At 41.7% G+C, this 15,622-nt stretch overlaps 1 protein-coding gene across 5 annotated transcripts in view; it reads right to left on the minus strand.

The window, feature by feature from the left end:
• Nucleotides 1-15,622, minus strand: part of ppp1r9a (protein phosphatase 1, regulatory subunit 9A) — a 160,180-nt gene that overhangs the window by 9,837 nt on the left and 134,721 nt on the right. For all 5 annotated transcript variants that reach the window (XM_065017971.1, XM_065017975.1, XM_065017976.1 and 2 more), the window contains exons 10-14: nucleotides 14,282-14,378; nucleotides 11,117-11,225; nucleotides 3,889-3,977; nucleotides 1,195-1,339; nucleotides 773-893 (exon numbers count right to left, since the gene is read on the minus strand). In XM_065017971.1, coding sequence (XP_064874043.1) covers nucleotides 773-893; nucleotides 1,195-1,339; nucleotides 3,889-3,977; nucleotides 11,117-11,225; nucleotides 14,282-14,378 — 561 coding nt within the window. The remainder of the gene's footprint in view (nucleotides 1-772; nucleotides 894-1,194; nucleotides 1,340-3,888; nucleotides 3,978-11,116; nucleotides 11,226-14,281; nucleotides 14,379-15,622) is intronic.

The following is a 15,622-nucleotide window of genomic DNA, read 5'->3' on the forward strand; positions in this document are numbered from 1 at the left end:
CTCCAGTTCTGCCTGCGGCTAGGGGGAACCCTGATCTGTGCTACCTTGTCCTGGACCTGCTGTTTTCATCTCTCTCTCTCTCTCTCTCTCTCTCTCTCTCTCTCTCTCTCTCTCTCTCTACTGCACCTTCTGTCTCGACCTCTTAATGCTCGGCTATGAAAAGCCACCTGTCATTTACTCCAAAGGTACTGACTTGTTGCACCCTCTACAACCACTGTGATTATTATTATTTGACGCTGCTGGTCATCGATGAACTTTTCACCATCTTAAAGAACAATCTGTCCTTAAATGGCCATGTGCTCTTATTATCTCCACCCGGCATAGACAGAAGAGGACTGGCCACCCCTCAGAGCCTGGTTCCTCTCTAGGTTTTTCCTAGCCACCGTGCTTCTACGTCTGCATTGCTTGCTGTTTGGGGTTCTAGGCTGCGGTTCTGTACAGAACTTTGTGTCATCTGTTGATGTAAAAAGGGCTTTAGAATTACATTTGATAGATATGGTGTGCCTAAACGGTTACACTATTGGCAATCTCTTCTGCTGATGTGTGTCTGGTAGGGGGTCTCTATCTATCCTACTCTTTTCCTTTCGGCAGGGTTAATCATTTTCTTTACCCTCTAACAATATCACTACAAACTCTAGACGCTCATCTGGGGTCAGTTTAGCATTTCCCCCTTTAAGGTTAGAATGGGAGGGGAAGCTGATCCTAGATCTGTACCTAGGGGAAACTTCACCCTGGAGTCAGAGGAATACAGCAGCAGGGAGGTGGTTAGTACCTGTTTCCAGGTGAGCTTCTGGGGTCCTTCCCTTTGCTTCGTGTCAGTGGGTCCAGACCTCTCCTGATGGTCTTCTCCTCCAGGCTGAGAGAGGGGCTGGACACCACAGGAGACTGAGACCCTGCACACATCATCAGAGGTTCAGCAAATATATGCAAACATACAGCAAAGAATCAAGCATGTGACTTTCTTGTAAATCATAATTGAAGACAATGGGCGATCTGAGCGATAATTTGGGCTCTACACTCATATTCTTGAGATGCTAGCCTTAAACATGTGTGTAAGAGTTCACTTAAAAACCACAAGTAAAATAGTTTAGGGTAAGTAAGCTTTGTCAAAGCCAGAATGGATCATAGGGAAGGAGGCTCCTGTATCTATAGTGATGAACGATAAAATATTTTATGATGTGGTTATACACTGACCGTCGTTGTCTGCAGCCTGCTGGAGGAGGGTATGTCTGGGGGAGTCCTCAGCACTGCCAGGGGCCCTGGAGGGTCTGGACTCATCCACAGTACTGGAAGCTGCACTCCGGATGGACGAACGAGTACTGCCAGGGCCCTCTGATGCCTGGAGAGACGGGAGGTGAGAAGGGGGGACAAAGTGAGGGTGGATCAATAGAAAAGGAAAAAGAGGGAAGTAGGGATAGAAAGAGAGACAGAGATGAACACAGAGAAAGAGACATTTACTTTAACAATGCTATCAAAAAAAGAGAGAAACTGAGACAGTTCACCCTAAGGCACCTGACATCCACCTAACTCAGTAAATTAAACATGTGTCCCTCTCTCTCTCTATGTACCATTATCTGGAGGTAGTTATCTTACTGAGTAAAGGTTACACACCAATTGCATGATTTCCTCCAGTATAGTGGCAGGTGACTGTCTGTCTCCAGTATAGTGGCAGGTGACTGTCTGTCTCCAGTATAGTGGCAGGTGACTGTCTGTCTCCAGTATAGTGGACGGTGACTGTCTGTCTCCAGTATAGTGGACGGTGACTGTCTGTCTCCAGTATAGTGGACGGTGACTGTCTGTCTCCAGTATAGTGGACGGTGACTGTCTGTCTCCAGTATAGTGGACGGTGACTGTCTGTCTCCAGTATAGTGGACGGTGACTGTCTGTCTCCAGTATAGTGGCCGGTGACTGTCTGTCTCCAGTGTAGTGGCCGGTGACTGTCTGTCTCCAGTATAGTGGACGGTGACTGTCTGTCTCCAGTATAGTGGCCGGTGACTGTCTGTCTCCAGTATAGTGGACGGTGACTGTCTGTCTCCAGTATAGTGGACGGTGACTGTCTGTCTCCAGTGTAGTGGACGGTGACTGTCTGTCTCCAGTATAGTGGCCGGTGACTGTCTGTCTCCAGTATAGTGGACGGTGACTGTCTGTCTCCAGTATAGTGGCCGGTGACTGTCTGTCTCCAGTATAGTGGACGGTGACTGTCTGTCTCCAGTATAGTGGCCGGTGACTGTCTGTCTCCAGTATAGTGGCTGGTGACTGTCTGTCTCCAGTATAGTGGACGGTGACTGTCTGTCTCCAGTATAGTGGCCGGTGACTGTCTGTCTCCAGTATAGTGGACGGTGACTGTCAGTCTCCAGTATAGTGGCCGGTGACTCTCTGTCTCCAGTATAGTGGACGGTGACTGTCTGTCTCCAGTATAGTGGCCGGTGACTGTCTGTCTCCAGTATAGTGGACGGTGACTGTCTGTCTCCAGTATAGTGGCCGGTGACTGTCTGTCTCCAGTATAGTGGACGGTGACTGTCTGTCTCCAGTATAGTGGACGGTGACTGTCTGTCTCCAGTATAGTGGCCGGTGACTGTCTGTCTCCAGTATAGTGGACGGTGACTGTCTGTCTCCAGTGTAGTGGACGGTGACTGTCTGTCTCCAGTATAGTGGCCGGTGACTGTCTGTCTCAGTATAGTGGACGGTGACTGTCTGTCTCCAGTATAGTGGCCGGTGACTGTCTGTCTCCAGTATAGTGGACGGTGACTGTCTGTCTCCAGTATAGTGGACGGTGACTGTCTGTCTCCAGTATAGTGGCCGGTGACTGTCTGTCTCCAGTATAGTGGACGGTGACTGTCTGTCTCCAGTGTAGTGGACGGTGACTGTCTGTCTCCAGTATAGTGGCCGGTGACTGTCTGTCTCCAGTATAGTGGACGGTGACTGTCTGTCTCCAGTATAGTGGACGGTGACTGTCTGTCTCCAGTATAGTGGCCGGTGACTGTCTGTCTCCAGTATAGTGGACGGTGACTGTCTGTCTCCATTGTAGTGGACGGTGACTGTCTGTCTCCAGTATAGTGGACGGTGACTGTCTGTCTCCAGTATAGTGGCCGGTGACTGTCTGTCTCCAGTATAGTGGCCGGTGACTGTCTGTCTCCAGTATAGTGGACGGTGACTGTCTGTCTCCAGTATAGTGGCAGGTGACTGTCTGTCTCCAGTATAGTGGACGGTGACTGTCTGTCTCCAGTATAGTGGGCGGTGACTGTCTGTCTCCAGTATAGTGGACGGTGACTGTCTGTCTCCAGTATAGTGGACGGTGACTGTCTGTCTCCAGTATAGTGGACGGTGACTGTCTGTCTCCAGTATAGTGGACGGTGACTGTCTGTCTCCCTAGATTAAGCCTATATATTCCTGGGCCACGTCCCAAATGGCACCCTATTCCCTATATAGTACACTACTAGTGCTCTATAAAGGGAATAGAGTGGAATTTGGGACAAAGCCCTGTTCATTATTTTTGCTCAGTTAAGGGACAGATCTTATAAATGGGAAAGAGTGTTCTCCAAAAGAGACTTTACCAGCAATTATATCAGTAAGGAGGGGGAATAGGCTTTGCCCCACTCAGGACTAGATTGATGTGCTGCAGGGCACTGACTTGAAGCCAGCAATTAATACATTACATAAAGGCTTTTTTATAAGGTCAGAGGACGGACAGGGCTAACCACACAAACACTGTCCGTGTAATTCACTTTAAATAAAACATTTACATGTCAAAACAGTTCAATTAATTTTCATTGAGTAATGTGATACAACATCTGGTGGTGATTATAGCACATATTATTAATATTATTATTGTTGTGGATATTAAAAGGCTGAACAGAGGTGTTTGTGTGTGTTTGTGTCCATACTAACCTCTCCCTCTGTAGAGCTGATGCTGTCCTGTAGTAGTCCTCTGGAGAGTCTCTGTTTGCTACCAGCGTGGGGAAGTGCCTCACTCATCTCTAGAACAACACACACAACACAACCATCCTTAGTTACATGTATTCAACAGTCATAAAGGTCTAGCCTGATCCCAGGTCTGTTTGACATGACAAGGGGTTGACGTGATAGCACAAACAGATCTGGGACCAGGCTAATAAAGGTCCACTTGGTTGATATACATTTTAATTCAATTCTAAAGCAAGTCTGTGATAAAAGAGAGAAGGTTTGTCATCAGATCCTATTGAAATGTAGATCTACAGAACGTATAGCTACACACAAATACACACAACGCCACAGAAGAAGCTGTTGTCATCATGTCAGAGGTAATCTCTCCCGTCTCCCTCCCTCCCCCGTCTCTCTTACTGATATTGCTTATTGAACTGTCTCATTCAGTTCTTCCAGATCTGGATCAGTATTCAGAGACTGCCCATTGTCCCCTTATCAGGCCAATTATGGAGATAGCAGATCAAGGGTCACTGTAATCCATTATAACAGACTGGGCCTGGGAGAAAAAGCCGGAGGAGCCCAGAAGAAAAACAGGCCAGTAAAAGTCTCCCAAAAGGAACCCTACTCCATTTTTAATTTAACTAGGGAAGTCAGTTAAGAACAAATTCTGATTTACAATGACAGCCTACCCTGGACGATGCTAGGCCAGTTGTGCACCGCCCTATGGGACTCCCAATCACGGCCGGTTGTGATATAGCCTGGAATCAAACTAGGGTCTGTAGTGATGCCTCTAGCACTGAGATGCAGTGCCTTAGACCGCTGCGATACAGCCTGGGTCTGTAGTGACGCCTCTAGCACTGAGATTCAGTGCCTTAGACCGCTGCGATACAGCCTGGGTCTGTAGTGACGCCTCTAGCACCGAGATTCAGTGCCTTAGACCACTGCACCACTCAGGAGTCCATCCACAGTGCACTACTTCTTTTCAGGGCCCATAGAGAATACAGAATAGGGTGCCATTTGGGACACAACCCAAAAACCCAGCCGTGTGTTTACGTGTTACGGACAGAATTTGTTTACTGTTTGTTTGTTAACTGAAGTGGCATTGGAGTACGAGGTCAAAGTTTAAAGTGCATTCAGAGGTAATGCACAGTGACAAAAAAAAGAGTAAGAGGGATTTGCTAAAAAAAAAGGAGCAACAAACAAAACAAGCTTTAATGCAAAACCAAATCTCAAGCCTTTGGTACTGTATGTCTGGGAGCTAGTGTTGACAGTGTGCAGTAACACAAGCTGCATCCTAAATAACATGGAGTCAGACACAGTCCTGTCTGCCTCTTGATGTCGCTACTAAAGCAATAACAGCACAGTTTGAGGGCATAGGAAATAGGAAACAAGCTGATAGGAGAGCTGTAGGGTGTATCTCAGGGTTTGAGTGACACTGACACATCAACCCTCCTAAGGATATGTCATTTGTCTCTACAGCCTCCATTGTCGTCTATTGAAATACCCGATAGAGACTTATTGCTAAGGCAGGGACATTGTGATGGGTGGACAAGCTGTCCTTGTTACATTGGCAATAACATTTATAGAAATAGTGTCCTGAATCTCCCTCACAGTACATACTGTAAACAATGCATCATCTACACAGTGTGTTCATCTCAAATGGCACCCTATTCCCTATATAGTGCACTACTTTTGACCAGGGCCGCGGCCTGATCTTGGTCTATATCTATGTAAATTATATAGATATAGATGTAGAGAGGTAAATTACATAAATGTAGATGTAGAGAGGTAAATGATATAGATGTAGAGGTAAATTATATATATATAGATGTAGAGAGGTAAATAATAAAGATATAGATATAGAGAGGTAAATTATAGATATATATGTGGAGAGATAAATTATATAGACAGATGTAGAGAGGTAAATTATATAGACATAGATACAGTACCAGTCAAATGTTTGGACACATGCTCATTCAAGTTTCCTTTTTCTTTTTTACAATTTTCTGCATTGTAGAATAATAGTGAAGACATCAAAATGATGAAATAACACATATGGAATCGTAGTAATCAAAAAAAGTGTTAAACAAATCAAAATACATTTGATATTTTACTTCAAAGTAACCAGCCTTTGCCTTGATGACAGCTTTGCACATGTTTGGCATTCTCTCAACCAGCTTCACCTGGAATGCTTCTCCAACAGTCTTGAAGGAGTTCCCACATTTGCCCAGTGTCACAACTTCTACCGAAGTTGAGGCCTCTCCTTGTTCGGGCGGTGCTCGGCGGTCAACGTCAGCGGGCTTCTAGCCATCATGGATCCATTTTTCATTTTCCATTGGTTTTGTCTTGTCTTCCTACACACCTGGTTCCAATCCCATTCATTACCTGTTGTGTATTTAACCCTCTGTTTCCCCTCATGTCCTTGTCAGAGATTGTTTGTTGTTCATGATCGTGTAGTTTGTATTGGTGCGCGACGGGTCCTCGTACCTACCTGTTTTGATTATGTATTATGGTTTTGGAGCTGTGTTTTTCAGTTATTAAACTACTCCATTATACCGAGTTCGATTCTCCTGCGCCTGTCCTCCCTGCCGCCTGTCCTCCCTGCCACCTATACACACGTCGATGACACTCAGCACTTGTTGGCTGCTTTTCCTTCACTCTGAGGTCCAACTCATCCCAAACCATCTCAATTGGAATGAAGTCGAGTGATGGTGGAGGCCAGGTCATCTGATGCAGCACTCTATCCCTCTCCCTTTTGGTCAAATAGCCCTTACATAGCTTGGAGGTGTGTTGGGTCATTGACCTGTTGAAAAACAAATGATAGGCCCACTAAGTGCAAACCAGAAGGGATGGCGTATCGTTGCAGAATGCTGTGGTAGCCTTGCTGGTTAAGTGTGCCTTGAATTCTAAATAAATCACAGACAGTGTCACCAGCAAAGCACCCCCACACAATCACACCTCCTCCTCCATGCTTCATGGTGGGAACCACACCTACTCTGCGTCTCACAAAGACACGGCGGTTGGAACAAAAGATCTCAAATTTGGACTCGTCAGACCAAAGGACAGATTTCCACTGGCTTTGTCCTTTACTCGTGTTTCTTGGCCTCAGAAATTCGACCATGAAGGCCTGATTCACGCAGTCTCATCTGAACAGTTGATATTGGGATGTGCCTATTGAACTCTGTGAAGCATTTATTTGGGCTGCAATTTCTGAGGCTTGTAACTCTAATGAACTTATCCTCTGCAGCAGAGGTAACTCTGGTCTTCCTTTCCTGTAGCGTCCTCATGAGAGCCAGTTTCATCATAGCGCTTAATGTTTTTTGCGACTGCACTTGAAGAAACTTTAAAAGTTCTTGACATTTTCCAGGTTGACGGACCATCATGTCTTAAAATAATGATGGACTGTTCTTTCTCTTCGCATATTTGAGTTGTTCTTGCCATAATATGGACTAGGTATTTTACCAAATAGAGCTATCTTCTGTATACCACTCCTACCCTGTCACAACACAACTGATTGGCTCAAACGCAATAAGGAAATCAATTCCACAAAGGCACACCTGTTCATTGAAATGCATTCCATTTCATGAAGCTGGTTGAGAGAATGCCAACAGGGTGCAAAGCCATCATCAAGGCAAAGGGTGGCTACTTTGAAGAATTTCAAATATAAAATATATTTTGATTTGTTCAACACTTTTTTGGTTACTACATGATTCCATATGTGTTCTTTCATAGTGTTGATGTCTTCACTATTATTCTACAATGTAGAAAACAGAAAGATAAAGAAAAACCCTTGAATGAGTAGGTGTGTCCAAACTTTCGACTGGTACTGTATATGATTTAGTATATGTAAAGACAAGATTAAATCAAGAATAGTCTGATGGGTGACAATATTAGCCTATAACTTATATATTATCACTTATATATTATCACTTGTGAATGATGCCCAGCATAAGAAACAATTCCTTTGTTTTTGGCGACTATTTTGAATCATAGTCACACATCTTGTGTAGCTTAGCCCAATAAGGTTTGCATCACAACTAAAGTGGCCACATAACTTCTTAAAATTAAGCACATTTATCGGCTTTACAAGGGATATATGGCATCACCGGCATATATAGTTTCAAGTTTGGTGAAGATAATTTTCACCATAAAAATGCACCTTTATAATAAAAGCATTACATGCAAAATTGCATTTGCGGTCACTTTTGATAAGGGTGTTTTTAGCCTGCTACCATGTGGGCATTTCTGCGCTTATAGCCTGCTACCATGTGGGCATTTCTGCGCTTATAGCCTGCTACCATGTGGGCATTTCTGCGGTTATAGCCTGCTACCATGTGGGCATTGCTGCGCTTATAGCCTGCTACCATGTGGGCATTGCTGCGCTTATAGCCTGCTACCATGTGGGCATTGCTGCGCTTATAGCCTGCTACCATGTGGGCATTGCTGCGCTTATATGTCTTCACTATTATTCTACAATGAGGAAAATAGTAAAAATAAAGAAAAACCCTTGAATGAGTAGGTGTTCTGAAACATTTGACTGGTACTGTAGGATGTAGAGGTAAATTATACAGATATAGATGTAGAGGTAAATTATATAGATGTAGACGTAGAGAAGTAAATTATACAGATATAGATGTAGAGAGGTAAAATATACAGATATAGATGTAGAGAGGTAAATTATACAGATATAGATGTAGAGGTAAATTATACAGATATAGACGTAGAGGTAAAATATACAGATATAGACGTAGAGGTAAATTATACAGATATAGACGTAGAGGTAAAATATACAGATATAGACGTAGAGGTAAATTATATAGATGTAGACGTAGAGAGGTAAATTATACAGATATAGATGTAGAGGTAAATTATACAGATATAGACGTAGAGAGGTAAATTATACAGATATAGATGTAGAGGTAAATTATACAGATATAGACGTAGAGAGGTAAATTATACAGATATAGATGTAGAGGTAAATTATACAGATATAGATGTAGAGGTAAATTATACAGATATAGATGTAGAGGTAAATTATACAGATATAGATGTAGAGAGGTAAATGACAGATATAGATGTAGAGAGGTAAATGACAGATATAGATGTAGAGAGGTAAATTATACAGATATAGATGTAGAGGTAAATGACAGATATAGACGTAGAGGTAAATTATACAGATATAGACGTAAAGAGGTAAATTATATAGATGTAGAGGTAAAGGATATACATAGATGAGAGAGGTAAATAACATAGATATACATGTAGAGAGTTAAATAGCATAGATATAGATGTAGAGAGGTAAATATCATAGATATAGATGTAGAGAGGTATATATCGTAGATGTAGCAAGGTAAATTATATAGATATAGATGGAGGGAAATTATATAGATATAGAGGTAAATTATATTGATATAGAGAGGTAAATAATATAGATATAGATGTAGAGAGGTCAATTATTTAGATATAGATGTAGAGAGGTAAATTAGATAGAAATAGATGTACAGTGGGGCAAACAAGTATTTAGTCAGCCACCAATTGTGCAAGTTCTCCCACTTAAAAATATGAGAGAGGCCTGTAATTTTCATCATAGGTACACTTCAACTATGACAGACAAAATGAGAAAAAAAATGTAGGATTTTTAATGAATTAATTTGCAAATTATGGTGGAAAATAAGTATTTGGTCAATAACAAAAGTTTATCTCAATACTTTATTATATACCCTTTGTTGGCAATGACAGAGGTCAAATCGTTTTCTGTAAGTCTTCACAAGGTTTTCACACACTGTTGCTGGTATTTTGGCCCATTCCTCCATGCAGTTCTCTTCTAGAGCAGTGATGTTTTGGGGCTGTTGCTTTTATACTGATAACAAGTTCAAACAGGTGCCATTAATACAGGTAACGAGTGGAGGACAGAGGAGCCTCTTAAAGAAGAAGTTACAGGTATGTGAGAGCCAGAAACCTTGATTGTTTGGAGGTGACCAAATACTTATTTCCCAAAATAATTTGCAAATAAATTCATTCAAAATCCTACAATGTGAATTTCTGGATTTTTTTTTCTCATTTTGTCTGTCATAGTTGAAGTGTACCTATGATGAAAATTACAGGCCTCTCTCAGAACTTGCACAATTGGTGGCTGACTAAATACTTTTTTGCCCCACTGTAAATTATATGGTAAATAATATATATATAGATGTAGAGAGGTAAAGTACATAGATATAGATGTAGAGGTAAAGTATATAGATATAAATGTAGAGGTAAAGTATAGAAATATAGACGTAGAGAGGTAAATTAGATAAAAATAGATGTAGAGAGGTACATATAGATATAGATGTAGAGAGGTAAACTATATAGATATAAATGTAGAGTAGTAAATTATATAGATGTAGAGAGGTAAATTATATATATATAGACGTAGAGAGGTAAACTATATAGATATAAATGTAGAGTTGTAAATTATATAGATGTAGAGAGGTAAATTATATAGATGTAGAGAGGTAAATTATATATATATATAGACGTGGAGAGGTAAATTATATAGATGTAGAGAGTTAAATTATATATATAGACGTGGAGAGGTAAATTATATAGATGTAGAGAGTTAAATTATATATATAGACGTGGAGAGGTAAATTATATAGATGTAGAGAGATAAATTATATATATAGACGTGGAGAGGTAAATTATATAGATATAAATGTAGAGAGGTAAATGATATAGATGTAGAGAGATAAATTAAAGAGATATAGATGTAGCGAGGTAAATCATATAGTTATAGACGTGGAGAAGTAAATTATATAGATATAGATGTAGAGAGGTAAATTATATAGATATAGATATAGATGTAGAGAGGTAAATTATATACATATATAGATGTAGAGAGGTAAATTATATACATATAGAGAGGTAAATTATATACATATAGAGAGGTAAATTATATAGATGTAGATGTAGAGAGGTAAATTATATACATATATGTAGAGTGATAGGTAAATTAAGTATTTTAAGCTCAATGGGAAGTGGGGGATGAGAATGAATGGATGACTAGTCACAGGGTCCCTGTTGTGACTCACTACAGAATCATCTGAACATGACCAGTAATGTTTATTATATTACCACAGTGTAAGGATATTATTGCCTGGGGAGGGAGATAGCTATAATAGTAGTAGAGTGTAAGCATCGTATTTCTGTATCTCCCCATTTCCCTGAGACTCACCTCTGGCAGGACCGGCCTTTCCAGGACTCCGTTGGGCACTGTTGTTGTTGTTCACCTGGATGCCATTTTGTTTCATCAGTTGCATCAGCTCAAACTCCAGGGCTGCAATCTGTGAAGAAACCATTTCGAGTTTCAGTGTAAGTGACCCAAGTTAAAACTTGTTTTTCAACCACTCCACAAATTTCTTGTTACAAACTACAGTTTTGGCAAGTCGGCTAGGACAACTCCTTTGTACATGACACAAGTATTTTTTACAGACAGATCATTCACTGTATCACAATTCCAGTCGGTCAGAATTTTACATACACTAAGTTGACTGTGCCTTTAAAAAACTTGGAAAATTCCCGAAAATTATGTCATGGCTTTAAAAGCTTCTGATAGGCTAATTGACATAATTTGAGTTAATTGGAGGTGTACCTGTGGATGTATGTCAAGGCCTACCTTCAAACTCAGTGCCTCTTTGCTTGACATCATGGGAAAATCAAAAGAAATCAGCCAATACCTCAGAAAAGAATTGTAGACCTCCACAAGTCTGATTCATACTTGGGAGCAATTTCCAAATGCCTGAAGGTACCACGTTCATCTATACAAACAATAGTACGCAAGTATAAACACCATGGGACCACGCAGTCGTCATACCGCTCAGGAAGGAGACGCGTTCTGTCTCCTAGAGATGAACGTACTTTGGTGCGAAAAGTGTGAATCAATCCCAGAACAACAGCAAAGGACCTTGTGAAGATGCTGGAGGAAATGGGTACAAAAGTATCTATATCCAAACTAAAACGAGTCCTATATCGACATAACCTGAAAGGCCGCTCAGCAAGGAAGAAGCCACTGCTCCAAAACTGCCATAAAAAAGCCAGACTATAGTTTGCAACTGCAAATGGGGACAAATATCGTACTTTTTGGAGAAATGTCCTCAGGTCTGATGAAACAAAAATAGAACTGTTTGGCCATAATGACCATCGTTATGGTTGGAGGAAAAAGGGGGAGGCTTGCAAGCCGAAGAACACCATCCCAACCGTGAAGCATGGGGGTGGCAGCATCATGTTCTGGGGGTGCTATGCTGCAGGAGGGGCTGGTGCACTTCACAAAATAGATGGCATTATGAGGCAGGAAAATTAGGTGGATATATTGAAGCAACATCTCAAGACATCAGTCAGGAAGTTAAAGCTTGGTCGCAAATGGGTCTTCCATTTGGACAATGACCCCAAGCATGCTTCCAAAGTTGTGGCAAAATAGCTTAATGACAACAAACTCAAGGTATTGGAGTGGCCATCACAAAGCCCTGACCTCAACCCTATAGAAAATTTGTGGGCAGAACTGAAAAAGCATGTGCGAGCAAGGAGGTTACCCAAAACGTTTGACCCAAGTTAAACTATTTAAAGGCAATGCTAATTGAGTGTATGTAAACTTCTGACCCACTGGGAATGTAATGAAAGAAATGAACCTGAAATAAATCATTCTCTCTACTATTATTTTGACATTTCACATTCTTAAAATAAAGTGGTGATCCTAACTGACCTAAGACAGGGAATTTTTCCTAGGATTACATGTCAGGAATTGGGAAAAACTGAGTTTAAATGTATTTGGCTAAAGTGTATGTAAACTTCTGACTTCAACTGTATGTGTATGCGACCAATACAAATGGATTTGATTCTAATTGTCAACCAATCATAAAGCCCTAGACTAGGTAAATCAGGGGAAAGAGTTAAGAGCTACAACAAAATTGTGAAACATTTACATTACATTTAAGTCATTTAGCAGACGCTCTTATCCAGAGCGACTTACAAATTGGTGCGTTCACCTTATGACATCCGCGTTCACCTTATGACACATCTGGGGTGTCCGCAAGGTGAGGTTTGAAGACCACTGTGCTAATCAAACCAGTGTGGTAATCAAAAGAATGTGCTTATGTTAAGTGGGCTGAAGTTATGTTTAGTGGGCTGGAATGTTATGTTTAGTGGGCTGGTATGTTATGTTTAGTGGGCTGAAGTTATGTTTAGTGGGCTGGTATGTTATGTTTAGTGGGCTGGTATGTTATGTTTAGTGGGCTGGTATGTTATGTTTAGTGGCTGGTATGTTATGTTTAGTGGGCTGATGTTATGTTTAGTGGGCTGGTATGTTATGTTTAGTGGGCTGAAGTTATGTTTAGTGGGCTGGTATGTTATGTTTAGTGGGCTGAAGTTATGTTTAGTGGGCTGGTATGTTATGTTTAGTGTCTGGTATGTTATGTTAAGTGGGCTGAAGTTATGTTAAGTGGGCTGATGTTATGTTTAGTGGGCTGGTATGTTATGTTTAGTGGGCTGGTATGTTATGTTTAGTGGGCTGGTATGTTTGTTTGGGCTGTATGTTATGTTTAGTGGGCTGGTATGTTATGTTTAGTGGCTGGTATGTTATGTTTAGTGGGCTGATGTTATGTTTAGTGGGCTGGTATGTTATGTTTAGTGGGCTGAAGTTATGTTAAGTGGGCTGATGTTATGTTTAGTGGGCTGGTATGTTATGTTTAGTGGCTGGTATGTTATGTTAAGTGGGCTGAAGTTATGTTAAGTGGGCTGATGTTATGTTTAGTGGGCTGGTATGTTATGTTTAGTGGGCTGAAGTTATGTTTAGTGGGCTGGTATGTTATGTTTAGTGGGCTGAAGTTATGAAGTTATGTTTAGTGGGCTGGTATGTTATGTTTAGTGGGCTGGTATGTTATGTTTAGTGGCTGGTATGTTATGTTTAGTGTCTGGTATGTTATGTTTAGTGGGCTGGTATGTTATGTTTAGTGGGCTGGTATGTTATGTTTAGTGGGCTGGTATGTTATGTTTAGTGGCTGGTATGTTATGTTTAGTGGGCTGGAATGTTATGTTTAGGGGGAATTAGGGGTTTATCTTGTACTTATACAGATACATAATGTACACTTGTATAGGTACCGGTATAAACATATCACACAGCCATAAGCATGTCAATAACTCTGATCTTTGGTTGTGGGTTTACGCTCCGGATTGTAGTTTCCCTAGGTACAGATCTAGGATCAGCTTCCCCTCCCCCAATCCTAACCCTAACCATTAATGGGGAAGATGCTAAACTGACCCAAGATCAATTTCACTCTACACCTGGATGTACTCAGCAGCATTGATTACATGACCATAGAGGAAGGCCATTGAGAGAGCATATTACCCTGACTTGCAGTCCCTGGATCTCTTCCAGGTGGGACTTCTCTGCATCCTCCAGCCTCTTCCTCTCTGCATCCTCCTTCTGGACAAACTCCACCTCCCTGGGAGAAACAGAGAGAGGGGAGAGAAGAGAAGGAGATGGGGGTTAGAAGGGTACGTTGGTGTCCCTCTGACAGGGGTGATGACAGGGAGAGTGTTTGGTGTGAGGACAGGGACAGAGTGTAAGATATTTGGATGGTTGGGGACAGCTCATCTGACAGGGGTGAAGACAGGGACAGAAGTGTTAGGTGTTTGAGTAGCTGGGACCGCTCCTCTCACAGGGGTGAGGACAGGGATGGAGTGTTAGGTGTTTGAGTAGCTGGGACCGCTCCTCTCACAGGGGTGAGGACAGGGACGGAATGTTAGGTGTTTGGGGAGTTGGGACCGCTCCTCTCACAGGGGTGAGCCGGTCGCATCCGCGCTTCGGTCTGCAGGTTGTATAACTTTTTCATTACATTTCATTATAGTACAACGGTCTGATTTGTCTAATCTTAGCAATTTCTTCTTAGCTAGCTACATAGTCGTCGTTGTATCAAAGATAATTGCGTAATTATCGTATTTCGTCGTCCTCCTATCTGCCCAACACGTTCACCGTCTACCGTAGCACTGTAGTAACTATCACACTCAACTGAACGACTTGATTAGTGTAGTGTTAGCTAGCTACATAGTTGTCTTTGCTGTCTTCGTATCCAAGATAATTGTGTAGTTTAGAGTGTGGAGTCTTAGAGTGATAATTGCGTTATTATCGTATTTCGTCGTCCTCCTATCTGCCTAGCAGCTAGCCAGCTAGCATACGTTCACCGGCTACCGTAGCACTGTAGTAACTATCACACTCAACTGAACGACTTGATTAGTGTAGTATTAGCTAGCTACATAGATGTCTTTGCTGTCTTCGTATCCAAGATAATTGTGTAGTTTAGAGTGTGTAGTCTTAGAGTGATTATCTTAATTTACCGAGGTTAGCTAGCCAGCTATTTTGTCGTCCTTAACGTAGGAGACACTCCTAGCTAGCCAACAGCCAGCCAACGTCTACTGAATAGAACTTTCGCATTCCGGTCGCATTCCGCTTCGCTCCACAGGTAGTATCACATTTTCATTTCATTTCATTACAGTCCCAACGGTGTGATTTGTTTGATCGTAGCTAGCTACATAGCTAGCTACATAGCCGTCTTTGTTTCAAAGATAATTGTGTAGTCTAGAGCGATTTTCTAGGTTAGCTAGCCAGCTATTGTCGTTCTCCTAACGCAACGTAACGTAACCAACACTGCTAGCTAGCCAGCTAGCCCCGAAAAGCAGCATTGTAGAA

The sequence above is a fragment of the Oncorhynchus nerka genome, linkage group LG4, assembly GCF_034236695.1.
Source record: "Oncorhynchus nerka isolate Pitt River linkage group LG4, Oner_Uvic_2.0, whole genome shotgun sequence".
NCBI lineage: Eukaryota > Metazoa > Chordata > Actinopteri > Salmoniformes > Salmonidae > Oncorhynchus > Oncorhynchus nerka.